The 26,446-nt window shown below is 40.3% G+C and overlaps 1 protein-coding gene across 1 annotated transcript in view; it reads right to left on the bottom strand.

The window, feature by feature from the left end:
* atp2a3 (ATPase sarcoplasmic/endoplasmic reticulum Ca2+ transporting 3) overlaps nt 1–25,939 on the bottom strand; it is an 83,954-nt gene extending 58,015 nt beyond the window's left edge. The window contains exons 1-4 of the mRNA XM_006640831.3: nt 25,639–25,939; nt 25,017–25,149; nt 4,172–4,189; nt 2,999–3,081 (exon numbers count right to left, since the gene is read on the bottom strand). Of these exons, the coding sequence (XP_006640894.2) occupies nt 2,999–3,081; nt 4,172–4,189; nt 25,017–25,134 (219 nt within the window). The 5' untranslated portion in view covers nt 25,135–25,149; nt 25,639–25,939. The remainder of the gene's footprint in view (nt 1–2,998; nt 3,082–4,171; nt 4,190–25,016; nt 25,150–25,638) is intronic.
* Between the last annotated feature and the right edge of the window lie 507 nt (nt 25,940–26,446).

Raw genomic sequence — 26,446 nt, 5'->3', positions numbered from 1 at the left:
ATACCCCTTCTTAAGGAAACACACCACTTATGTGTCAATGCACAGCATTTACTGTATGTATGCAAAAGCCATATTTGGAACAATGATTTTTATCTGGCCTACTGACTGATCAAAGCCAGGCAGGGCTTTTACTGCAAACTTAAGGACATCACCAATCAACCAAGATTCCAGTTTTCCCAGTTTCTCCAGCTGACATACAGGTACATGTCCCAGTTCTCACAGTCACTGACTTAGAGAAAGGCTCGGATTTCACTGAGCCAGGAGCTCACTGATGGAAAACTCTGGGGATCTGGGCTGGGTGGGGGGGGAGACTACTTTTGTTTGTCTGCCAAAAACAGGTACTATTTTTAAATTCATTTGCTTCCAGAAAAAAGAAACAGAGTGGAACACCGACACTGGTAGTCTCTGGTAGGTCTGAGCCTTTCCTGGATTAATTTAGAAGTCAATTTAAAAGTTGAAACGCATCTTGTTAAGACGTGTCTATTAAAAATCTGATAGACATCTTTGTAAGATCACTGGCACTGCAACACAGGACTTGGAAAGAAAAAAGAGTTGAATGTTCATTTGTTTCACATAATTGACAGCTGCCTTTAGCTTCTGAATAAAAGACACACATATGGACATGACTCCATAACTGCAAATGTGATTAAAAACAAGTAGAAGAAAAATATATAATATGAGATATAAGTGTATCAGAATAGTAAAAATCTCATCAGTAAGTTTGGTGAATAGAAGTCCTAATGATCCTCTTTAATAAATTGAAATTATCTCCTTCACAAGTATGTTTGCACAGAGGCCTTTTTAGCTCCACAGAGGGGAAAAAAAGTATGATTGTGTTATTACAAGATACCACTACATTACATCACAATAATTATTGATGAAAAAGAGAGGTTTTTCCATCAAAAATTAGAAAAAAAAATGTTTTTTCAGCTTTGTTTAAAAATTGTTTAGGAACCAGAATACCATCTTCATGATGAAGAAAAAAAGAATAACTTTTGTGCAAAGAAATTAGTATGAAGGGAACTACTTAATAATATATTTTTAGACTTCAAGTATATCTGCAGCTACACCAGCACTGCTGGGTTGAACTAGTGTAACATTAACATGTTCCTAAATGGGTGCAATCTAAAGGGCAAAGAAATTGTCGGAAAGTAAAATAATGTACTGTTTCATTTCACACCCCCAATACAAATACACCTGAATCACTAAAAAACTTTTACATTAGACTGCTCCAGTAGTAAAAGATATGGTTTCATATTCCAGAGTGAGTTTGAGTTTTTTTGAGTTTGTGAAACAATGCAGTGTTAAATAATTAGGCCCTGAATGTTTCACTACCGTTTTGTGCAACCTGCTTGCATGAAGCTGACATTTAACCATTTGCCTTCAAAAATATAACTGGCTTTGAAGCCCACTGAAGCCACTGTTGACCTGAGATGCATCCTTTCAAACATGACCAATACATTTCAAAGCCTGTGCAAAGTCAAGGTTCACATTAATGTAGCAATAACTGGTTGCTTAGTGCTGTTTGTGAAATATTTGTGCTTCTGCAAAACTATTGTGTGCAACCAACTAAGAAATTAATTATTGATCTATTTTAACATCATTATTTCATACTAGTACATCATTTCCTATGCGTCAATTATATTTTGGTAACAATTATATACTTAATTTGTAGACCACAGTAAATGAATTAAAAGGAAATTAATTCAAAACTGAAATATCGGTCACAAAGCTGACTCCCAAGCACATTCTTGGGTCCTGGCCGAAAAAGGTTAAGTTCCCCTGCTCTAAACATTAAATATAAATGAGTAAAGAAGGACAGGGAGATGAATAAAACTGCAGGTACCAGTTGCCTGGGGTAGGCCTAGCCTTGAAACTACCCTGTTTATAGTCTTGCCAGCTTGTTCCTACCTTGGCTAGCTTGGGCAAGACTTCAAGACATCCAGAGCCTTCCCCCTGTGTGCCAACGGCTGGCATCACCGGCACTGCCTAGCGCCTCACAGACAGTCCTGCACACTGCAGCAGGGAGGCAAGCAATGTAGCATCACCCAGCAGTGACAGCCTGCCTTCATGGCCAAGTCAAGAAAAACCCTTCAAAGTCTATAAAAGGCCTTCCTCTCAGCTCCGAATAAAAACTCCAGTCAGAGAGCCTAGCAGCAGATGTACCCCTGGGATCACACTGTTTCCAGGTTGGCAGGACTTAAGAGGCAACTACCGGAATGCAGTGGTGTGGTTTTCTTCAGGACCATAACATGAAATTCAACTCCCTAGCAGCTGGCGGTTAAGCAACACAATACACAGCACAACAGTATAAGCCATCCTGGAGCATGAGCTGAGAAAAACACTAAAGATTGTGAAGTGTGATGCACTCCCAGCTTTACCGTCAACTTCATTAAAATACCTACCATTTTGTGCCCAGTAGAGCAAAGGGCACAACTGAGGCACCAACTCTCAATATACTGTTAACGACAGGTACAGTATCCTGACATTCCCAGGAATGCAGATTTCAGTCTGTACCCTGCAGTAGCTGCTTCAGACATATTTGCCTGTCCAGTCAAAAGCAGTCTGTTCTGATGATTGGAATATTCAACTGCAATATGCTGAATAGAATCGGAGAGCCCAAGGCAGAAAACTAAAGGGAAGCACCCTGCCTCAACAGTGGGGGGTTGTCAGGACAAACTAATTCCAGCTTGAAAAACCATGCACGCGACACAGCACTGCAAGCGCAGCAATCCACCGCCAGAGACGGGCTAATGTGCAGACTCTCCTCCAACAGACAGCTGAAACCTTATAAGAGATGACAAAATGTGATGTTTTGCTCTCTTTAATTTTATTATATACAGTAGTACTATATGAGTCACTTTAGGGAGCTCAAGCGGCTTACCTGGCAGTGTCGGCCCCCCTCTTCCCATGCCTTCCCTTGGGATATAAACTTACACACAGAACAAAAGACACAGGCAGGGCTTGCCGAGCAGGGAGTCCTTTGACTGGTACTTACAAAGGAGACGCAGGCGGCCAGCAGGAGGATCCTCACCAGGAGGTCTTCAAACTGCTCCACCACCAGCTCCCACAGGGACTTGCCTGGAACACAGGGAAACAACACTGCTCGTCCCTGGGGTGGGCTTCAGCACGGCATCATCACAGCACAGTCACCTACACTGGCTGTTGGGGTCCCTGCACTTACCAGATCCAGCTAGGCCTGCGTTTTCACTCTTTAACTTGTATAGAAACTGTCTGCTTCTTGCTACTGTAACCTGCCTGACCCTGGAGCTAAATTAGAGACTTTTTCCCTTGGCTAGTATTTACCTTCTCTGTGCTGCACTTTAGTAGCTTGCTTGAAAGAAGAGTTAGAAGTTTCATGTAAACTAGATACTAAAGTGTGCTGCCACAGAGCCGTACTCAGAGGTATTAAATATAGAACAAATGAACAAATGAGATTTGGAACCAAACGCATTTGTTGTGGTTTTCATGTCTCTTGGTATTTTTTCTGTTAGTAGGATTTGTTTTCGTTGAAGTATGCTTCCCCACAACATGTAGCTCTGAACCTGCTTGCATTGGAAATCAATTCAAGATGGTGCTCGCCATAGCGCTGACCAAAATAAAAATAACCTTCAACAGATGCCTGGTATTGTATTTCAAGGTTTTGTGCTGTCATTTCCCCATACCACTGTGCAGCATCTCTTTACTTTTTAGATCCCTAAGTAAATCATTAAACTAGGTATTTCCATTCTGCAGAGCGCACATGTAAATTCAGTAAAATGCATGTATATTGACTGTCTACAATAGCGTGCCAATGCTGTTTCCTGTCCAAACCACTCAAGTGATGCTTCACTGAGGAATGAACCAAGGAACCCAGCTGGGAGATTACTGAACTGACTGGGGATGCTGGTTCCTACACTTTATCACAATGCAATAGAACTAATTCAGTTCTGGTCAGGGTGGAGCCTCCTTTCACTAATCCAGACAGACTTAACTAAAGAGATCACTGCCATAATCCATCGCCCGGCTTTGCACATCCTGTATGCACAGAGTCAGTAGAGGTGGGGAGGGTTGGAACCCTGTTTACCAAGAAGATTTGTACTGTATAATGCGAGTACAATCGGTTCTATTTCAGAGCTGACAAAAGCTTCTGAAGAACAAGGAATAATACACTGGAAAAATCAATATTTACCTTCTTCCGCTGGCAGCTCTATTGGCGTGTTCCAAAAAGAATCCACAGAAGAACATGCAAAAAAAAATGAGAGAGAAATACAAATGCTGGTTATTAACAGAACCTTTTGCTGCTCAGTGATGAGCCAGATGATAAACTGGCCACTGATTGACAAGAACTCCCCAATGGCATAGAACAGAAAATAGAGAGAGCAGAACTCAGACGCTTCAATTCAAGTCTATGAGCCTCAGAAAACAAGGGGGGCAATTCTGTCTCTTATTTTCAGAATGACAAACTCTGAGAAAATTCAGTTCTCTTCTCTGAGTGTAGTCTTGGCAGGTGGAAAGGCATCAGCAGAGGAAGGAACCAGAAAAGGCATGAAGGAGGAAAGAAAGGTCTGTCCTTTTCCTACAAAAATGAAATATTTCAAGTCATTGAGCCTGCTACAGTGGTGACAAAATCCCCGAGTACTCAATGATACCCCTCAATTACCCCGCAAGGGGAGGTAATCTTTTTGACATAGCAGGAATCCACCACTGTCAGCACTTCCTCCTGAAGATGGCTGGGGAATTTACTGGGAAGTGGCAATCAAGTTTGCAGAGGTGCCATTCCACGGATAATTCCAGGGCAAAAGCTGTGGTCCTTTTGAAATCCACTATTTGAGCAACATTTTAGCCCCAGACCCATGGAAAGTCCTGCAGAAGAAGTTTTTTAGCCATTATTGTAATTTAGAGCCCTCCTTCCTTATGCCATCGTATCCATCTAGCTAACCCCCGAGAATGATGGCAGTGGTTCACGGAAGCTGCTGGAGAACTTGGAGGAGGAATTTGGAGGGGAGAATGTAACTGGACTCATTGAGCTTGTTATAAACACTGCAATACTGCACAAAGAAACTGCCCTGCAGCAAACTCTCCAAAGACAGGAGCCTTTGGGGTAGCAGAATTCACCATTGTTTGGAGGGGATATTTTGTAGCTGGGACCACACCCTGAGAAATTTGAGGTGATTGAACCCCAACCCTAAAAGATGAGCAGCGCACACCACAAGTGTAAATTACAGTAAAATGTTACAGCTGAAATAATTTTGAATGGCTGTACAAAGACCCTTCCCTGGCTCAACTTCCTTCAAAAACATGTTAACAAGAACCTTGCGCGACAGCACTGCTCTACAGAAGGCAGAAGCTGCTCCTGCCTGGGTGCCGCTAGAAAGTAAAAGTAAAACGCTCACACACACTCCAATAAAACGCTCACACATGCATGCCGTGGGCTCAGCAGGAGACTTTGTCAGGTGAGTGGGTGTCTCGTGCTGGCAGGCTTCAGATGTGCAATCTGAGCATGAGTTTCTGCAGCTCCAGCTCACTCCTTGGTGTGTGTGCATATTAAAGATGGAACATGCTGTATGAGACAGCAGGGCTCATCCTTTGCAACAGGAATAGATCATCTCAAACATTAACCCCTTGTCACAAAACAAATCCGAGGAGCTCAATAGCCATCACATTCATTAGTCGTCGACGTTTACAGTACATAAGGTGGGGGAGAGGTTGGTGAAGCAGGAGAGGGATTAAAAAATGTCAAGAAGGTGAATATCATATCATAAGTGTCTCAGTGTTGTTCAATAGCTACATTTAGAAAACCAATCTTGATCCACCTAGACATTAATATTCAACGGCCTTGTGCTGTGGACACCAGTGTGGTTTGATCTTTAATAAGAACAAAATGGTCAAAGTGCAAAAACAATGGGCAACGCTTGCCTGAAACAGAAAGCAGCATCATATGGCGAGAATGAAAAAAAAAAAGTTTACAAAACCTAGCTGCAAATCCCTGTCACTACTATCATTCACTCTGAACCCCTTCATTATGCTGAACTTTATATACAGTAAACCACTACACATATACATGTGGCTTGAGTGCACACAGGCACTTTCACATGCATCAGATCCTATAAAAAAATGCTGTTGGGTGACTGTACAAAATATGCCTGGTGCACAGAAATCCTCTTTTCCACGCTGTAATCTAAACCGATTCTTTCAAAATCAGAAAAAGAAAGAAACAGAAAATAGTTTTGCACTCTTGTACACATTCTTGCTTCGTACTCGACAGCGGAGCATTAACATACTGAACTGCCACTTGAGCTGTCTGGGCATTTTGGAAGCTCAGAAAACATTTCCATCCGAGGGCATAGCGATGCATGGTCTACCCCTATCCTTAGCAAAAGCTAAGGAGGCCGATGGTGTCCCAGATAAAGGAATTCCGACCACTACTGCTTGAGAAGTGTAATTTCTCTCAGCTTTTCATAGTTCCATTCTTTATAGGTTTAAGCAGCTCGCTGTCTCAGGAAGGCTGGAAGTATCACTAAGGATACCAGTCATCCTGGTTTCTAATTTTTCTCCCCCTTCCCTCTGGTAAGCGTTATAAGGGCATAAAGGCACGAACTTCCAGATTCAGAGAGAGTTTCTTCCCACAAGCTGTCAGATTACTGAACTCTACCCCCACCACTGGCTCACACTGATGTTTTTTTCTCATACTTTATTTTAAGTTGTGTGTTATTTAACTTGTTGTGGCTGCTGCTGTTCTGTGTTTATGTTTTTGGTAATTCTTTTTGTAATTGTATTGGAGCATACGTGCAAATAAGCACTCCTTTGCACCGTGTGAAGCACAGTGACTGCAATCACTACAGAAGCAAGGTTAAGGTTTCATAATTATTATATACCATCATTTAATGTCCATTTGTTTGTACGTCTGTTGCTTAAACTAGAGGACTGGGGAAAATAATGAACTAGCCAGCGGCTCAGCAGTATCGTTTTTACAGTATGTCAATCAATGTGATAATGGAGGTTTAATACATGTAGCTACTGTATGCAGGCCGTACAACTGTTTTGTCGACAGGCAAACACTCATTCCCAGTGATAAGTGAAAGTTATATGTCAATAATCAGTTCAGGAGAGAAATTAAAAAGAGAAGATTAGATTAGTTAGATTCCCCAAATGGAAATTCAATTGTACAACACATTCGATCCTTCAGTAGTAATTTGCATGGTAGGCCTGTCGGTTGGCAGTCACATACTGTAAAAAGGATTGTGACCAACAGCTTGGGAAAAACAAATTGACATACAGGATGGCTCTCTTATGACTGTTCAAAATCAGGGCGCAACGCACACCAACAGAGAGCAGTGTGGCTCAGCGAAAACAGAGGCTCTGCGGCTTTAAAAAAAACAGGTCCATTCACATTAGAAATTAGCCACTGCAGGTCGTCACAGCCTCAGGTAGCTGTGTAGGATTTGTCAAGCTGGGATTTCAAGCTGAGCTAACAGGCAGTGGGTGGGCAGCATTTGGCGTGTGGGCAGAGGCCGGGGCATGTAGTTCCAGTGTTATTTGACAGGAAGGAGTGGAATAACGCTGGCAGCTGGCGAACCTTCGCTCGCCCATCGCTATCTCCTCGATAGAGTTCTCGAGAAACTTCAGCGGCTGTCATTCCCTATTGGAAACCCTCCTGCCAAATTCACAGCTTCTTTATCACACTGCGGTTTTATATTTAACTGATGCACAATTTCACAGGTCCCATTGTTCAGGACAATATCCTCCTTCCAAAGAAAGCACAGCACTAACCCAGAAGAGAATAGGGCAAATAAAAGGGTGTTAAATGATTATAAACCTTGTGTCCTTTCCCAAAGTCAATAAACAGTCTAAACATCATTCTGGTGAGAGTACCATCTCGGCAAACAGTGAAGATAATAAAGTAAAGATGTTTTAGTGGGACTGCAAGTGACAACATGGTCATTTACTGTACTTCCTAGGAATTTAGCAGAAAATATCGGGACAGGTGGCAGGCAGAATTCTGTAACAGATTTCAGACCTACCCACATTTAAAATTTCTGGCCATTCTAAGAAGACGCTTCAAATTCTCAATTACCTTGTAAACGTTTAAAAGAGACAGCAAGAAAATATTTAATCACACAGTTATGAGCCTTGAAGAAAAACACCAGCTGCATTTCTAATAGGACCACTACCACGCTTCAGTGATCACTCAGTCTCCTAGGAAAAAGAAAATACCAACTCTTCTCAATGAGAGAACAAATAAGTTGAGGAGAAATCATACGACTAATAATGCAGATTTATTTATAAGCACTTCTTAAGAAACTCTAAGAACAGAATAATACACATAACAGAAGCAAAGACACCACTTTAACTAGCAAATTCAAGACTAAAACTAAATTATACATTAAAAGCTGAAGGGAAAAGACAGAAAAAGAAATAAGAGCAGTCACAGAGTCTGTAATGCTGTAGTTCAACAGATTTGGTGCTGCACACAAGAAGGATTTATTGCCCATTGTCTGTAGAACACTTTCAGATTAAGACCTGGAATGTTCTCATAGAGTACATCCTTAAAGTAATCTGGAGCAACACCACTCAATGCCTTATAAAAGTGAACTAACCTTAGCTCTGCTCTAAACCTTGTTTTAGCTCTGCTTCACAATGAGCCAGCAGACTTTACTCAGGCCACAGTAATATACAACTACAGAATTCTTTCAGTGAGCAAATGACGCACAGAATTGAGAATATACTGAAGCCTATTCAGACCCGTCAGGAGGCTACTCTGGAAACAAATGTCTGCATCAATATGCAAGGGTCCAGTCAACACCAAATATCACAAATTGTCTGAGATACAACAGGCTTTTAAAGAAGGAAAAACTACATTTTTCCCATCTGATCTGATTTTTTTAATTAAAACTCACGTGTCACCAACTCAAGCAATTACACTGTCGATATATAAATGTGGTCATTTGAAACGTTTAATCTAGACAAAGAAATTTTTCACAGGAAAGTAGAGTCATATTAATTCAAAGCCGACCCAACAGTCCACCAGAAGTGACTCAACAAGGTACAATCTAACTAGAGAAAGCAGTTGGAGAAGAAAATTAAATTTCAACCAATGAAAAGAAAACACGTGTACTTGAGACGTGCATTCTTCTATAATCAGCTATAATGTGTGAGCAAGAAGATGTCTACAGTGCAGAAAGCCCCAGCCACCATGAATCAGAAATGATCAGATAAGAAATGGAACATTAAAACCATGATGGTTTTTGCAACTAAATGTTTATTTTTCTTGCCATTTGCAAACCCACCAAAAAAACAAATCACAAAGGTTTCTAAAACATTCTTGTATACGTATACTTATATATATATATCACTTTAAATTCTGATGTTTGTACATTTTCACTATAGATACAAAATGATATACAGTATTTGATCACCAATCATATTACAAACAAAACTATTGATAAAAACAATAACAAATAAAAAAACAATGGTTTTAATTTGAATTTTAGATCAACTGAGTCTGGCATCTTCATGGGGCTTTTCTGTTAATGTTTTTGGAACATATCTGTCCTTCCATCTACATAAACTGTGCATATACAGTATACAGAACATGAATATGTACGTACAATATATACATCCAAACCTTGCAAAACTACTTCTGACTTAGAAGTAAAACGTGCTGCCCCACATTCGATGGAAAACCCCAGGAGCCAAATTCCCTACGTCATTCATAATCCACCCTGCTGTGAAGAGCCAAAGGGAAATACCACAGCCTTCCGGAAGATAATCCTCTAAGAGAAGCCTCAGACCGACAGTAGACTGATGTGAGAGACAGCTTTGAAATAATTCTTGACAGGATAACTTTCCAGAGCCTTAATCATCAATCCAAGAACATTACAAAGCTGCATTTTAAACAGATCCCAGACAATTCAGCTCCTCACAACCCGCTACCTTTTTTAAAATGCACAAAGCTCTTTTTTTAGAGTCCAAAACCATGGTGAATCGAGCAATTCTTAACTAAGTGACTGCAGGCTATGGATATATTTTGCCAGCTTGCTAAGCACATGCATGACATCTGAAGAAAACTGTTGAGAACTTGTCAGTAGTGATCTCTGAGGTTCCTGTCTCGCTGAGTCGCTTGCTAAGCAGATCTCTCATACCATTATGAAACCCGAGGGAAACTGGCTACAACCAAACGTTTTGACTTCTGTTGTATTCATTTTGTGGAAATCATTCCAAACTTCACAATGACTGCATTAAGACCATGGAAATTCCTTTTCAAATATTATTAATTGCATTACCTTGCAGGACTGGAAACTGCTTGCGGTGGAAAAGCCGTTAGTAAAAATAAAAGATAATTCATTCATTGAATTTGTCATTTTCAGCACATCAGCTTTCAAGTTCCAACATTTGTTAAGTTTGAGTTGCGAGTTTTCATCAAGTTTCCATTTGCGAAGGCAATGCGAATGCTGAGTATTTATCCAATCACCTCATTCGAATACAAACCAAGTGAAAGGCTTCCCAGCGCTTTGAAATAGCAATCAGATTTTCCAGATCGTTTTTGCTGGAGAGTTCAGATGGAAACCTCAAGACAAAAAAGACCTCGATGAAGAAATTACAGCTTCAATGTGGAACTGCAGAGGACCAGCGGATAGTGTTCGCTGCTTCTCCAGCAGTCCGTTTGCATGAACTCAGAATGGACGATCTTTTTAAGCATGAAGGGCCTTAAAAGTGGCAAAAAAACAAATTTTTTTGTACTCTGAAGGTTACATTAAAGCTACCAAAGCTTTCCTCCAAAGACTTACTGTATCTAGTGGCCTAAACCACTTACAACAGAACATCAGATTTTCAACTTATTCAAAGAACAGAGTTCATACATTAACCTTCTCAGGAGAACAGGCTGTGAGTGAATGCCAAAGAAACTTACACGTGTTGGAATAAATATCTCTCCTTCATAAGCCATTAACCATACTAATGCTCAGTGTTGTCTGGGATTTCAAATGCATATCTGCTGTACATGCCCGCCTGTTATCTTGCTCCCTATGGATACAAAGGATTCAAAAAATGCCTGTGAAAAAACAATCAGTGTGTTTTCAGCTTACCAGAGTTGTGATAAGCAGACACTTCACTAACATATGTTTTTTTTTCTCCTAAGAGTATTAACTCCCTGGCTTTGTCGTGTTTTGTCAGTAGACATTACAGCTGCAGTGTTTCCTAGAGCTGTAAGGACGACAGAGGATTGCTGGGAAGGAAAGGGGGGTGGTGGTGGGGGGAGGGGGGTTGAATGGGGTTCCCCTCTCAAGTAAGAGCCAAGGATTCCCTCTGTAGTCATCTGGGCTGTGTCAGCCTGGGCCTGCCCAGACACATTCCAAAATACTGACTTCACCACGCCTTCTTCCAGCTCACACACACACAGCGAAAACAAGAGCCAGCCTGTTTACACACCATCCAGAGGAGGTACACTTCCTGGAGACAGTTGCCAGCAACACTGGGTAATGTTAAAGCCCAGAAAAAGAGAGAAAGTTAAAAATAAGCCGTAGTGTCTATGACCTTCACGATTGCTCTATAAGAAACAGAAGAGACATCCTTTCTATCTGGGAAGGTCTTCTAATATTCCAGATTACCCATCTGTATCATCAAGACTCTTGTTCCTCTACAGCAGGCTTAGCAGACACCTGCAAAAACACACACCTCCACTGCCACCAACCACATGGTTCCCATGCCTCAACTAGGTACATTGCAAAAACATAATTTACATGCCGAGGCAGGTCAGTGCAATAGACTGGCAGCCTCTTGCTCTGCGTCTGTTCAATGCAACAGTAGCAAGGGTGAGCTCTGGCCTGAGAGGCTGCTGTGCTCTGGTATGGACTTTACCTTTGACTTATCTGCTATGCAATTAAGACTTTATGCAGCAGGCTCAGGGCTTCAAAAGCTAGGTCTATCTAGTGTCCGTCAAATTGTGCATTCAGAAAAATTAATCACCTTGATGGGTCAAGGTTACTGCAATACAGCTTCCTCATGTTGTGATTAAATTCATGTCTTTCCAGCCTATGATCGGCCTGATGCCCACCCCTTTCATGGCTGGTCCATCAACACTCCCTTGCCAAAGCATTCAGATCCTTGCTAAGTTTTAGCAGTTTGTACCTTTAAAGTGTGCAGCCATGATGCTCTTTGAAGTAGCAATTAATATCTGTTACATTCACAACCTACTCTGCACATTTTAAGTAAAAAACAGAAAAAAGTTCATATATAATATGAAATAAACATGGAAAAGCCACGTGTGCATAAGCATTCAGAACATTTGCAAACTAATTTAGGTGTACAAAAATACTTTATAAAGACCTACTTAAGTTGGTGAGTGGCCACTATCTGTCCAATAATAGTGGTTCTCGTGATTTCAGAATAAAAACACCTATCTCTGTGAGGTTCCTGGGTTAGGTAGTGAATTTCAAGCAAACGCTAAACCTCTGAAATGCACAGATTAGAAGGGTTCATAAAATACCGATATCTCTGTCTAATCGCTCAACAAAAAAAGTGGATGGTGTATTATATGACTCAGACATTGTTTAGACTAGGCCATCCCTCCAAACGGAGGAGGAAGGAGAAGGCTGGGGATGGATGCCAATGTCAGGATCTAGGATGGGAGAAAATGTGCATTTATCAACAACATCCCGATCACTCCAGAAAGCTGGCCTGTATCACAAAGCGGAAAACCCATCTCGTATCTTGTGTGGACTTTGCAACAAAGCACCTGAGCGGCCCTGCAAGAACGTGGCAAAAGATGGTGGTCAGATGAGACCAAACGGGAACTATTTAGTCTAAACGCCAAGTGTTACATTTGGTGCAGGTGCCACACAGTGCAGTCAACACCACCCATCCAGTCAAGCGTAGTGCTGACAACATCATGCCATGGGGATGCTTCTCAGAGAGGAACAAATTCACATTGTGGATCGGCTTTAGATGATCGTCTTTTTCCTTTTCCATTATTTTTCAACATAAATACAATATCTGGCAAAGAGAACGACTTACAGTTTCCCACTTCTGGAAAAACACACCACGCACTACATAGGGCTAAACTAATTGCTCCATAGCAAACAAATTGTTTTTCCATCTGCCCATGAAAAGCTCCACCAAGGGCACTTGAATTGACTAATTATCCACGTAGCATTCCTTCTACATTCTTTCCCCAGGGGGAGGAGGTTGGCTTTGGGACACTGCAACTAAGCCGCAGAGAGGCAGCTCTCCAAGGTCTTCCACTCCTGAAGCCTCCCTGCTCATTTCACTTGTGGGGGAAGAAAGCGATTAGCCTCCTGTGATTAAGAGGCCCGGGCTCAATCCAGAAATGAATCTGACTCACTCAAGTTCCAAACATTTACTCCAGGAATCTTCTTTTTCTGTCTTGAGATGTGGGATTAACTATTTTTTAAATGCTTCAAATAGCTGTTAAGATGCTTAATGATGCCCGCTTTAAGATTGATTTTGGATTTTGGAGAACAATGAAAATGATAACTTATGGTAACCTATGCTGCATTTATCTGTAGGCTATTCTATATACAGCAAATCAGGAAAAAAAGAATTGTCTTAAAATGAACATCACAAGAGAATCTCTCTCTTTATGAAGCACCAGATGAAATTCTATTATCTGCTTTATTCATAGGTTGTTACAGATTAAGAACACAGTAAAACTGCTCAACTGGGCTGAACTGCTTACTGTATGTCCCAGTTTTTGCCTCCAGATACACCGCAGAGACACACTTATGGGTAAGATGATGTTATCTACAATTTTACATGACCTAAATACAATGAAAAAACTGCTCACCAAAAAGGCTTAACAGCAGCTGGTAGCACCCTGAACATCTGGTAGAAGAAGAATCATATGCTATATACTCGGTGCATGTGCAGTGCAGTGCAGTTTTCAAATTCTGTTAGGACACCATGAAGTGTCCTGTATTGTTCAGAGCAGACCATGGGGCTCAACTGTTTAAAATAGAACAATGTTCTCTGCAGAACAGAATAGAATAATCCACCAATGTAAATCTCATTATGTTCAATATAGATTAGGGCATTGGAGGACTCGGAGCCCTCTTTCTTCAATTCACTCCATTCAAGCACTACTGCAACTTAAAATGATCACCTCCATCCTGCAATTTACTGGGATTATCTAAGTGAATTATATAAGTGAAGTTAACGTAGATCTCAGAAAAGGATACAGTGCACATTATCCATTTTGTTATATAAATCAGTCAATATAAATGATTTGATTGTCAACCACTGCAAAGGGGAGTACCACCATTATTATTGAACTCATTAGAAGTGCTGAATAAATCTGACTGCTTCAGAATAACTTGAGGGCAGTGCATGGAACTTAATGGCATTGTGCTCTCATAGACGATGTGTGATGGGTTGTCTTTTGCCCACTGCCATTTTGATTTAAAAGACTTTCATATTTCTTTCATTATGATTTATAACATTATACACATGCCAGCCCTCACTTTCTGTGTACAAACTTCAACAGAACCAGACAGGTGACGATTCACCACAAACTCTCTTCAGTTACATGAGTTAGTAGGTAGATCTGAGCAGGCTCACTTTATGCAGTCATTTTTCACAACTGTATTAGAAGTGACAACCACACCCCCTCACATTTGTTTATTGTGAAGTAGCATAGATGGAAATATAAGACACACAAAAAAGCAACAGCAGTCTCAATTTGATCTGCACAGTTCTTTGTGCTAATGATCTGTTTAGGCTTTAATATACTGCTATCAACTTGTTTCGAATGCTTAACCAGGGTTTTGTACTTTGCCCTTCTGTAAGAAGTTGCATTGTGCATAACAGATTCCTCCTTTCTTCTAAGAACATAGTGCTTGAAATGAGAACTCAGTCCAAAACCCCCTTTTTTTTTTACTTTTCCCACAAATTAATTTGTGCATAAACCACACCAAATTACTAGAGCTCTTTCTAATACGTTTGTCTTTTTGGGGGGGTTTAACACTAAAATCAGGAAAAACGTCCAGTTATATAAGCTGGTCTATGCTAACATAAAATATATCACTAAATTCAATTTAAGCTTTAAAATGATCAAATGTAGCATGCAAACAATCCATATGTGATCAATGGCTGAGTGCTCTCATAAAACTTGTCTTTTAAGGTTTTTTGCCAAAGTTTCAAATAAAACACGCATGGTCAAAACATATCTGATTTACAAGTTTTGATGAAGATAATGTCAGCGTAGTTAACTGAGAATCACCTGTAAAACCAGTTATAAATGCCTATCATTTGCTGTTGTTTTAACTGGGTGGAGATGTACTCAAACAGAAAGACTAATGACAAACTACATACACTGAGAGGAATTAAAAATACAAGTGAGTATGGAAACCAATGGCATTTATTATGTCTTTATTGTAGATTTACAATCTCATGGCTTTTGAAACAGCCATGGACTACCACATAATCAGCCTTTACAACAAAATCACACTACTGGTATCATATTCCTAATGCATAAAAAATATTCTTAAAGCATCTGGCATTCAAATAGTGCTCAATGTATTCTTGGTCAGATGGAAGCTTTGAAGACTGCCTAACCTGGCATGACAACATGGTACTGTATAATTGAGAATTTCTCTTTGTTTTCCACTAAGATTACCAAGTTCATACGCTGGAAAGGAGGTAAAATCTGAAGCCATGTGCTTTCCCTCAGAATATGCACAGTACAGTGCAGACAGGAATAAACGAGTATTACCATTCCTAGCTGTCTAAAACACTCCTGCTCTGGGCAGACCAACTCCTTCCTGGGTCAGAGGTCAATTGGTCTTCATGCCTGTCAATGCTTGGCCACAATTGCCTTCCAGGACAATGAACAATGTAAGGGCTGACTTAAGCAGATTTCTAACCAGGAATGTCATCAACTCCAGCAAACACACTTCACACTGGAAACAAACTGTTTAAGTTTAATGGACCCAAGCAGTCCATCAAAGGGTACCACTGTCACAATGCAGCCAACTAACCACTTTCAAACCAATCACCACAACCCCAGGAGTCTTACTGGAGAAGAAAAGTCCTGTTCTGTAACCTGAGGTGGAAAACACAAGCTGGTCATGCACAGCACAAATACCCCCGAGAAGCAAGTGACAAATCCATATTGGTGCATACTTTGCACATAAATTCTGTTGAAGTACAAGAAACCACAATCAAGGAGATCATTCTCTCTAAAAAACATTTCATTAGCCGGGAAAGTTTGCTTAATAAGACAGTGAGCCACGAGCCTCTAATAAAAGATCCCAAAAATATATTCAAAAGAAGCAAATGACAGACAAAAAAATGCATGTTTTTTAAATGATTTCTAGATTTGTCCATTCACCGTGATCATGAAATCAGCATATCTAGTACAGTATGCCACTGCATCATTCATTCAATGAAAAGCAACATCTGTGCTTCACATAACTACACACAAACTGTGGAGTTTGCATTTTAGTTTTTTTTTTACTTTGCTGTATGTTAAATGAGTGAAATGGAAACATACTACCCAGGACTGGTATACAAAACTTAACTGGGGAAAATTTCAGACAAATACTGAGGATGGCAGAAAGGATGTGGTCATTTTCAGTGTGCACTGGGCGACCCTGAATAACAGGGCAACCTGAAGATGAAAGACATGCGGTGATATTTGTCTCCCACATTCTCTTTTACATTTCCATTCAAGAACCGGCAGATTAGTCAACACCTGGCCATATAAGGATACAAACCCCAACTGTGTACTTTCAAGGGGCATGAGAGGTTTTTCAACTCTGCTGTAGAACGTTATCAAAACAAACGTAAGCCTTTGTTTTACCAGGCAAGTCAATTGAGGACAAATCCCCATGTACAACTTTGACCTGGGAGTCCTTTTAGATTGAGGATATTTCTTGGAGCAACCTTGTGAAATAGACTTTGCACCATCCAATCCAGGATTTTCTAGACCCAACATCTAGACCCCTATCCACTACCCCACGCTGCCAATGACAAATCTAACACAATCCAGAAGGGAAAGCAAAGTGAAATATTAACTAGTAAAGTGCTTTAAAAATACTAAAATCACAGTGGTTGCTTTGGAATGTGATCTCTACCCATGTTGTTCCTCATGCTGGTAAAGGAATAACCAGCAGTGGGAGTAATAACCACATACGGGGTATGATCACTGCTTTGCTGGAGTCAAGCTCTTTAAAAAGGCATTCATATTCCTTATAAATAAACTTGCATTAATTTAGCTCTTGTCTCATTTGAAATACATCTGAATTAGTTTCAAATGGTAATTTTTGAAATGTATATTTGTAATAACTCATCAATAAATAATGAACAAAGGGCTTGGTATTTCTCAAAATCTCTCTTTATGAACACATGCGGGGGTATATATTTATAGACGGCAAAGGCTTTTCCAGTTTTTGCAAATATTGCCACTTGTAAACCCTTCTAAAAATGTGAACCGTTCTAAAAATAAAGTAAAAGATCTGTAGTATTACTACAGAAGAGGTGCTCAACCAAATCTGCACACCTCACACCTCACTCAGTTAAAGCTGTGTAAACTTCACTCATCTAAAACTCAGCTAAAATCCTGCTGTATCAGATATTGTATGCTTCATTTTTTTCCCTTTTTCTCTCTAAAAAAATGTATTTGACTATCTGTGTCATTGCTTTCCTCAGTATTCTTAGTGTCTTTGCCACAAGATAAAATAACATGATTAGACTGGCTAAGAACACAGTACATGTCACTTTTTATATTTTAATCAGAGGAAGGTGCCCACGTCTGCTTTGCATCTTATAGTTGCGACCTGATGAACTGGAAGCCAGAAAGAATTCCGAGTGAATAGTTCAAGTCTTCCTCTTTCTTTTTCCTCTCTGTTCCTATTCTGTAACATTTTACATTCTGTGGGATAGAGACTTTCCAATCCATTTCACAAAAATCCATCATGTCTCCTGTTTTTCCCTCACACCTGGGCACTTACTGTACTTACCAAACAGAACTAACAAACTGCTTAAATAAATAAACATGGTCTCCGACCACTTTCAACAATGTATTCAAACTTGTAACTTGTGAGATTGGACCCTTGAGGAGTACAGTAGGTGCAGCACACCTCTATTTCAGAGGTGCAAGCCATAGTCATCACAGCACACTCTGGATTCCACCAAGAAAAAAAATTGAATCCCGTTTTCAAGCAGTGCAGAACAGAATAAGAAAATGACCAAGTGTTCAAAGTCTCTTTGTTAATGGCATTTTACATTAAATTTCGTTCTTAATACTTACACAACAACAAGGCACATTCCCCCTGTGCACTGAAACTGCTCTCTTATAGAGCCAGCAGGCTCTGTGTTGTTTTACTGGACAACCTCACACTTACATCAGCTGTACCTCTAATGTTGCTGCTTTGCCTTATACAAACAGGGGGTTCAGAAGGCCCCTTTCAATAGTGTGCACAGTTACACTGCACTGGTAATACAGCACAGACATTCTTTCTTGGAACTTCATGGCACTTCAGCTACAGGAGTGCTGTAAAAAAAAAGCCTTGCACACTCCCTCTTTGAAACACTATGTACCCATCTGTACACACAACTGCAGAAGTATCCACACTCCTTTGACCTGAAGCACAAAACAAAAGCAACAAAGCATGAAGTGTACAGATCAAGGCACACTGTGGATAGCCTGCCAAACGGATGTGATTTGGGATTGATTCATAGTGGACAGTTAAGCATGTTAACAACAGTCAAATCACGATTACAGGCTTGGAAAAAAAAAACTCTCCATCCATCCACTTCCTAATGCGGAGCCAGGAAGTGGGGAGCCAGAGGCTATAGTGACAAGCAACGGGCATGATACACCCTGGATGGGACTTCAGTCCAGCACAGGGAGACACACAGACACAAACACACTCACACCAGGGCCTATTTTTCCAGAAGCCAATTAACCTACCCCTTATATCTTTGGGCTGTGGGAGGAGATCGGAGCACCAGAAGAAGGCAGAACATACAAACTCCACGTAGACTGTACCTCAGGTCCAGAATTCAGGGCCCCAGAGCTATAGGGCAGCCATGCTAACCACTGTGCCACTGTGCTAGGATTAAAATGTAAATATACACCCAGCGAAGGAATTCAAGAGCAGTGTGAATGAGTCTGATTTGCCTCCAACCAAGCTGAAGTGGAACAGTGATCTCAGTGTTGTCTCACCCTAGTTACATTTTTCATTGTGAATTGAATTATTTCACCGATTCATTTTCCACTCTCCAGACATGTGTGCTGTACAGCCACCCAACTCTTTGACTCTGTCACAGGCACTCCCCTTAACAATGGAGACCATTGTGCCACTTCATTTAATATTTAACATTCTGCTGCTGACTGACACAATGCATTATTACCTCAGTAACACAGACCACCGCTTTGTCATTGTTTTACCAGGCTAAAGAACGAATATAAAGCTCTAAAACAGAAAATTAAAACAACTTTAATCATAATTGTAGCCTCAATGGAAAACAAATACAGTAAACCCTTTGTTTAATGGACTTTGCTTTAACAGATTTCAGATTTAACTGACAAAATCTTCTGAAGGGGAATTATGTCTTTAAATCAGAAATGCTGAAATTGGAGCAGGACATCCAAAGGACATTCAGCAATAACGTAAACCCCTTTCCCCCCAATTAGTCCGTTAAATGGAGGTGTTTACTGTATGGGCAAATTGCCCTTTTTGTGTTTGCAAGTTCAAGGCAGGAAGTATCAAGGCGAAAGAGACCACATTGCCTTTAAGGAAACGCATTTAACACTGCATCACCTAAAACATGAACCTCAATATTAATGTTGGTTGGCTGGATTTCTACTGGTCAGTTCTCTTTTACCGATCTATCACTCTTTTATTTGTTAATGCTTTATGAAGTCAGCCTGTAATTTTATTAACAGAAGAAGCACTTTAATTCACAGGGCACAACAGTCGCAAGCTCACACTGTGCAATTTAGAGAAAATGAAGAATTAACTGTCCCCTAATGTAAAGCAGTTCATTGTTATTACATTAGTTGGCGCATCACACCCACCATTCTAACCTGGATACACACAGGTGTGTCCCTGAGTGCGCTACCAATACAGTAAGCCTATGTTTGCATTGCAGGCTGGAAATAAGAGTCTAGGTATCACACTTGAACACATGCAAGGCTGACTCCTACACTATGAAGTCGTACACATACTCTGACACCTACTCTGAAGATGTCCGTTAAAGGGCCTGTCTATTTACTTGATCCATTGCAACCACAGCAGTGCACAGACCTACACTACTCGCATGCATTCCTGGAAACTGTGCACACAGCATGGATCTCAGCCTCTGGAAAGCTATTGAACTCATGCATGAGCAAGCAAAATCTACCACATGATTTATTCTGGGGTCACCCCAAGTTTCTACTGTCTTCCATGCAGCTCTGGAAGAAAGCTGTCTATGCGGAAAAAAAACATTCAGTGTTGGGTGGAGACCACTGAATGCTGTGTCCTCTGAAGCAGTAACAGATTCATCAGTGGAAGGCTTTTTTTAATCATTTATGGGGAATGCATCATATTACCAGAGCAATTGAAACCCAGGTAATCCTCTACACCACGCACACAGCAGTGAAAAAACAGCCAATGAAAACAGGTGTCTGTACTTCGAAAGAGCTAGAAGCCAAAGCAAAGGGAAAGCTCCTTTTCACATATATCTTTATACATCCAAAAATGCTGCAAGACATCCACCTTAAAAATGGTATTGAAGCCTGTGAATTGCTACTCTTGCAATTCAGTATGTGGAACATCCTGGATGACTTCCACAAGCCAAAATACATCAGTGTAAACTGTGACAAACTCTTGTTTCTCGCTGAAATAGCAAATGCATTAAAGAATGTTCTGTAGGAACTTAGAGAAGCTTCTTTTGAGAAACAGCTGGGTAAGATCTTCTGATGATTTAGCTACTACCAACTGAACAAGCCAGATGAAGCAAACAGGTTTCCCATGCTTATAACTTTCTTATGTTCTTATGTACTGTACATGCAGGACAAAACAGGAATATGTCTTTTTACTCACCACCATCATGTAATTTTCACAATCACATTTGGTGTTGATATTTTTAAATTTCAAAACTGCTGAATACCAGCTTCTCTCAAAAAATTTGCAAATGAAAGTTACAGAACCCACTGTGGGTTAATTCATCCTTACTGCCCACTTGTCACCTTTCCCCATAGCAGCTTATACTGTAATATTAAGAACAAATGCAATAAAAGCTACTTTTGCATTAAAAATACAACGCAGCAAGATCACTCTAGTTAAGGGTGAAAATGATACTTGCAACTCTTTTACACTACATTAATTTAAAAAATATAAATGGCATATTCTTCTGCTATAGTAACACTCAAATATTCTACATTTAATGAAACAGCTGAGACATTGAACAAAGCTAAAAAATGGACTGTTATTATTAATATCAGAAGTAAAAATATTTTTCTATGTATTTAAAAGTTTGCGTTCAAGTGTAAAAAACTCAAAATTATATAAACTTAAAAAAAAACTTTAAGAATGAAATAATTGAAAGTTCTGTACGTGGACATGAGGCTTGTGCTTGATCACAGAGCAGCTGGCCAATTTAAGAAGGGTATTCCCTTGTGCATCCGCCTCATTTTCAAGTAACAGGAAGTCACCATTAAAACGGAAAGTGCACTGCTATCTGTTAAAGGAGTCTAAGTGTTTCCATTAAGTAATCAGATTGTGAAGCACAAGCTCGTCTCTTAAAAAGAAAGATTATAATCACACTACAAATATGCATATTTGAAAATCAAACTTTTTTAAATACCCCATTTAAGGTTAAACATTAAATTGCACTGTCAGACTTCAATGATCTTTTGAAAGTGGGAAGCTGTATTAAAAAGACTCTCGTTTTAATGCAAAAGGGGAGACTGCACTTTCTTTACTCTCGGTAGAGATCTGCTTATGCCAAGACATTCAAAGGGAATCAAAGGACATGCTTTGAAGTCCCGTTTTCCACCAATGTGTCAGACATGCAGGGAAAATACTTGCACTTAATTCCCTCTAGCAAAATGAAAATTCCCCACAGCGAGCTCTTGAGCAGGCAGCTCTGATACAAGGCTGAGATGCCCGACATTTAGCCCTGTCATTCTCAATTCAGAAGCTGATGTCTGGACAATAGACACCAAAGCTCCACCTGCAGTTCTAGTTTGCCAACATGGAAGATGAAGAAATCATTGATCAGCTCCAAATAAGGTTAGAATGTCTCTGAGAGGCCTGTTTTATCCTTCTAAACAGTTTCAAATACAGTATGTACTGTATACAGTGCAGTATGCACCCACACAGATCTAGCACAGGAACATTAACTGTACTGTATTGCACTGCAATGATAGTTGTAGATTTTAATTCAGTAGCAGATTAAAATGTGGAACTTCTGGTTCCCCTCAATAGGCATATACTGCATTTCTAATGCTTCAGAACATGCAGATCCTGACAGCCAGTGACAATGAACAGAAATGGTCCTGTATAACGTGGATTAGAAGGAGACACCACATTTGAACAGCACAGAATAGTTTTGCACTGCAGTTCCTGTTCACTGTAACGGTCAATGTAAAAAGATACTTCCCAAATGTTATCTTTCCTGTTGGCTATTTTCTGTCAATGGAGGATCTAATGCAGGTATACAGGAGCACAATCAGATTGCACATGAAATCCTACACTTTGCACACTATTTCTAATGTTCACGGTGAGTGGCAGAGCTTTCCACTGTTTTGTCTGACTCTAGAGAAACAATAAGCCTAGAATTTAAAATTGGTATTGAACTGCAAATTCTTCATAGAAAAAAAATCTACACAAAACTGTAAGGAAATACGGGACAAATTTGATGTCAAATGTCAGGCAAGAAAAACAGATATCCGTCCATTAACAGACTTGTAGAGGACACCTCTGAAATCCCTGAACTGCATTACTGCACACGTTTTTAACTCTTGCCTTTGGACACAATTCAGACCCTCTTTGCACTTCAAATGCTACTAATGCTTCAGGCAAAAAACACATGGCCGTGTTCTGGTCTTGAGCTCTGTGAACGCCTGGGAGACTATTTAAAAGAGGTTGCAGACGGGATGCAATTCCTCTCCAGGACAAACAGGTAGCCTAATCTGAATTTTCTGAAAACCCCAGCGTTTCCAAATACGTGTACAGTCCTTTATAAAGAAATATGACTGACAAAAATATCTCCTTCAGAAATGACAGGTACTTTAATTTGTTTTTTAGGTATGTTCCATACCTGTAGTTAGATAGCGAGGCTTAAATAAGCCTGACAATAAATGTAACAAACTTAAAAATGAATTAAATATTCCAAATATGCCCAGTTACCTGTTCCACGGTTCACTTTATAATAAAAATGATTTTTACTGTTTCACTTCCCTTATTTACCACTTACAATAATTAATTTAAGAATATACCACTCAACAAGCTGAATGGGAGGTGCACTTTAAAAGCTTAACATAATGTACTGTAAACAGCCAAGCTTGGGGAACCGATTCACGTTGTGGCTGTCAGAGAACCATCAAACACGTCAGCGGACGGAACGGTTAAGATGTTGAACACATCCAGCGATTTATCTGACAAAATAGAGACACCATCCTACTGCAGACGTTAATCTTTACTACCTTATTCATTAACCCCGTTTTTTATTTTTTGAAGAGTGCAGAAAACGAGGACCCCGGCCGTCAGAGACCCGACTTTTCGTGTTTCAGAAAAATATCATTCTCTTCATCACCGTCATCTACGCAGCTGTTGCACACCCGAGCCTTAGCAAGCTAGGAACCTATGCAGTACCGCGCTAAGACGAAACTTGTCGAGCTGTTTTTCTGCAAATGTCTGGGTAATCGTAATGATGCAGCAGTATTGCATACTAGCTGCTATTTCGTTGCAAGGATAGTCCTCTTCTGCCGTTTTCCTAGGGGGCGGGGGTCTCAAAACAACGATAATGAACAAAGCGTTATTTCCTGTTTTACACGCATGTCTTAGGACATGACTCTATACATAATTCGTTTATTATTTTAGATGTTGCGAATCATCGCTTGATTGACAAAGACGAGAAGCTTAGAGATCGAGAACGACCAAAATAAAATACGCATTCCGCCGCACACTTCAAAGTTTAACATGTTCGGCGCAATACCGTACCTACACCGACACACATCTTTACACAATGCTAATATGGTATTTTAAAATGTATTTTTTTATAACTGGCATTTTCAATCTGCTGCAAGAGTATAACATGGTTTGTGTTTTAATTTCTTAAATTACAATTCGAAAATTGATCAGTCGCTTAGACGTGCTTCGCTACCACTCCGGAACTACCATCTCGCACCTTCGCTGTGTCAACGACGCGACCTACCGTCAGGTGGACAATTAATACAAGAACTTAACGAGGAGTTAAATAGTGATTCCTAATTTAACAAGCAATACCTTTAGGCTCTCACGAGTCTCCATCAGAATTAAGCCGACACTGTTTCCATTTATGAACTGTTTACACATCACATCTGAGCTACATAATGCAGTTTCTTCACGCAAGAAAAACAAGTTAGAATTAGCCTGGCAATTCATATCTAGAGAGTGTTGCACTTACTCAATTTCAGATAAAACGGCCAGACACAAACGAGAATGGGGAATATGACTTCTCAGTCGAAAGTGAACCCTACTACTACTACGCGTCTTAAGATCATTGTATATATTCCTGTTTAAAGCAAGCAGGATGAAACATTAAGTCAAAAAATAAACCTGTGTTCTGCAACATTGTTAAAAACGTTCAACTCGCATGCACAGTTGGCAAGTGTTGTGCAATAACGTTACATACAGAGAGCAGTTTACACGCAGGGGCGAAAATTGGCGATCCGAATTTTTTTTCAAAGTTTTGCAGAAACGTTTCGGAACCGAGGCGGCGGTCAGTGGGGAAGTTGCAGAACGAGTACAAACCTGCCACGGAGAAACGCCGATACCTGACAGACAGACACCCCACAACGTTATAATCGTTCGCAACGTGCTACTCACCGTTTGGTCCATATTTCTCCAAATTATTTTTTACTTGTTCAAGTGTCAGTCCGGTGTTCTCGTTCACCCCGAAGTTGTCTAGAACTTCGGATGCGGATTTAGTGTGTGCGTTTTCCATCTCCGAACATGTAGCCTGTATCAATAAATATACGTGTATTTGATTAGTTTTCTTTAAAAATATATATATCTAGGAGCTTTCCACCGTGATGCGTTTAGGCTGCCAAGCGGAGGTGGACCAGATAACAGAGCCACCTGCCCTTCTGCAAGCCAACGGCTTTAAAACCCAGACTCCGGAATCCTAATGCTGCTGTTCCCTCAAACAGATAAGTCCCTTCGTCTTCTTTACTTCATCAGAAGGTATGTTTGGTCGTTGAGTCCCGCCTCTTTCTTGTCTTTCTTTTTTTCTGGCTTCTTTTTGTGAGTGTGTTTGCTGACGCGTATTTCTATTGGCTCCTGTTACCTGAGATGACAGGAGTAATAAGTACAAACCCCCTACACTGTTGCGCGGCGTTTCCTACTCGAATATATTCCCAACCCTCTCACTCTTTAATGGGTTCAGACCAAGACACGCCTCACACCGTGAGGCCGGTTTGCTTTCCTCGGTGGGTTTGAAAAGACTCGCCTTTTCCTTGAGCTGGAATTGCTCTGTTCGTGGAGAGCCGTACCTGCCCGGATTGACAACAACAGAGCGGATCTTTAGCTGGGCTTTGAGGTGCGCAGAGGCAGACAGTTAATAACACAAACCTATTACACACAGCAGCAGTCTTTTCGAACTGTGCCTATTGGCTGGTGTGTAGTTTTCATATTTGCAAATAGTGTATAATATCCGTTGTGCAACACTTCCGCAAAAGCACCGCATCTAGTGTTCCAACACGCATCTGTGGTTGACGCAGCCCCTAAACGGAAAAACAAATCTTGTCAAACAAGAATTATTTTCAATTTGAGAGAGAAGCTAATTTCGATAGCAATTTGGAGTGTGCAGTTACAGTATGTTCATTCCGTTTCTTTTGGTGGTATAGAATTTGAGCCTATAAAACGATCCTGCTACTAAGATTATTGTTAGTAGTGCAAGGGGCGTCTTGAATAGTTAACCTTGATTCGGAGGTGGTGTGACAGGTAGCGCTGTGAAATCATGCACAGCTCTTGATCCTTTTAGACACTTTCGCCCATTTCTAGTTAAAAGCTGTCAGAAAAACAAACTTAACACGGGAAAATATTTTCAATGGGTAGATGTTTTCTGTAAACAAATTGCATTATTATGTGAGGTATTTTACATAGTTGCATTGTAAATGCAAATAAACATTGGTGCATAAGTAAATAAAACCCATTACTGAAAAATGCAGTTTCCGTTTTTTTTTTCGCTAAAAGAACGTGTTGCTATACTGTAAGTGATGTTGGTTCACAAGTAGGTGTCTGGCACTAACATGGAT

Source organism: Lepisosteus oculatus, chromosome 26 (genome assembly GCF_040954835.1).
Source record: "Lepisosteus oculatus isolate fLepOcu1 chromosome 26, fLepOcu1.hap2, whole genome shotgun sequence".
NCBI lineage: Eukaryota > Metazoa > Chordata > Actinopteri > Semionotiformes > Lepisosteidae > Lepisosteus > Lepisosteus oculatus.
The sequence above is the reverse complement of the archived record's forward strand: the minus strand, read 5'-3'. Positions and strand labels throughout refer to the sequence as shown.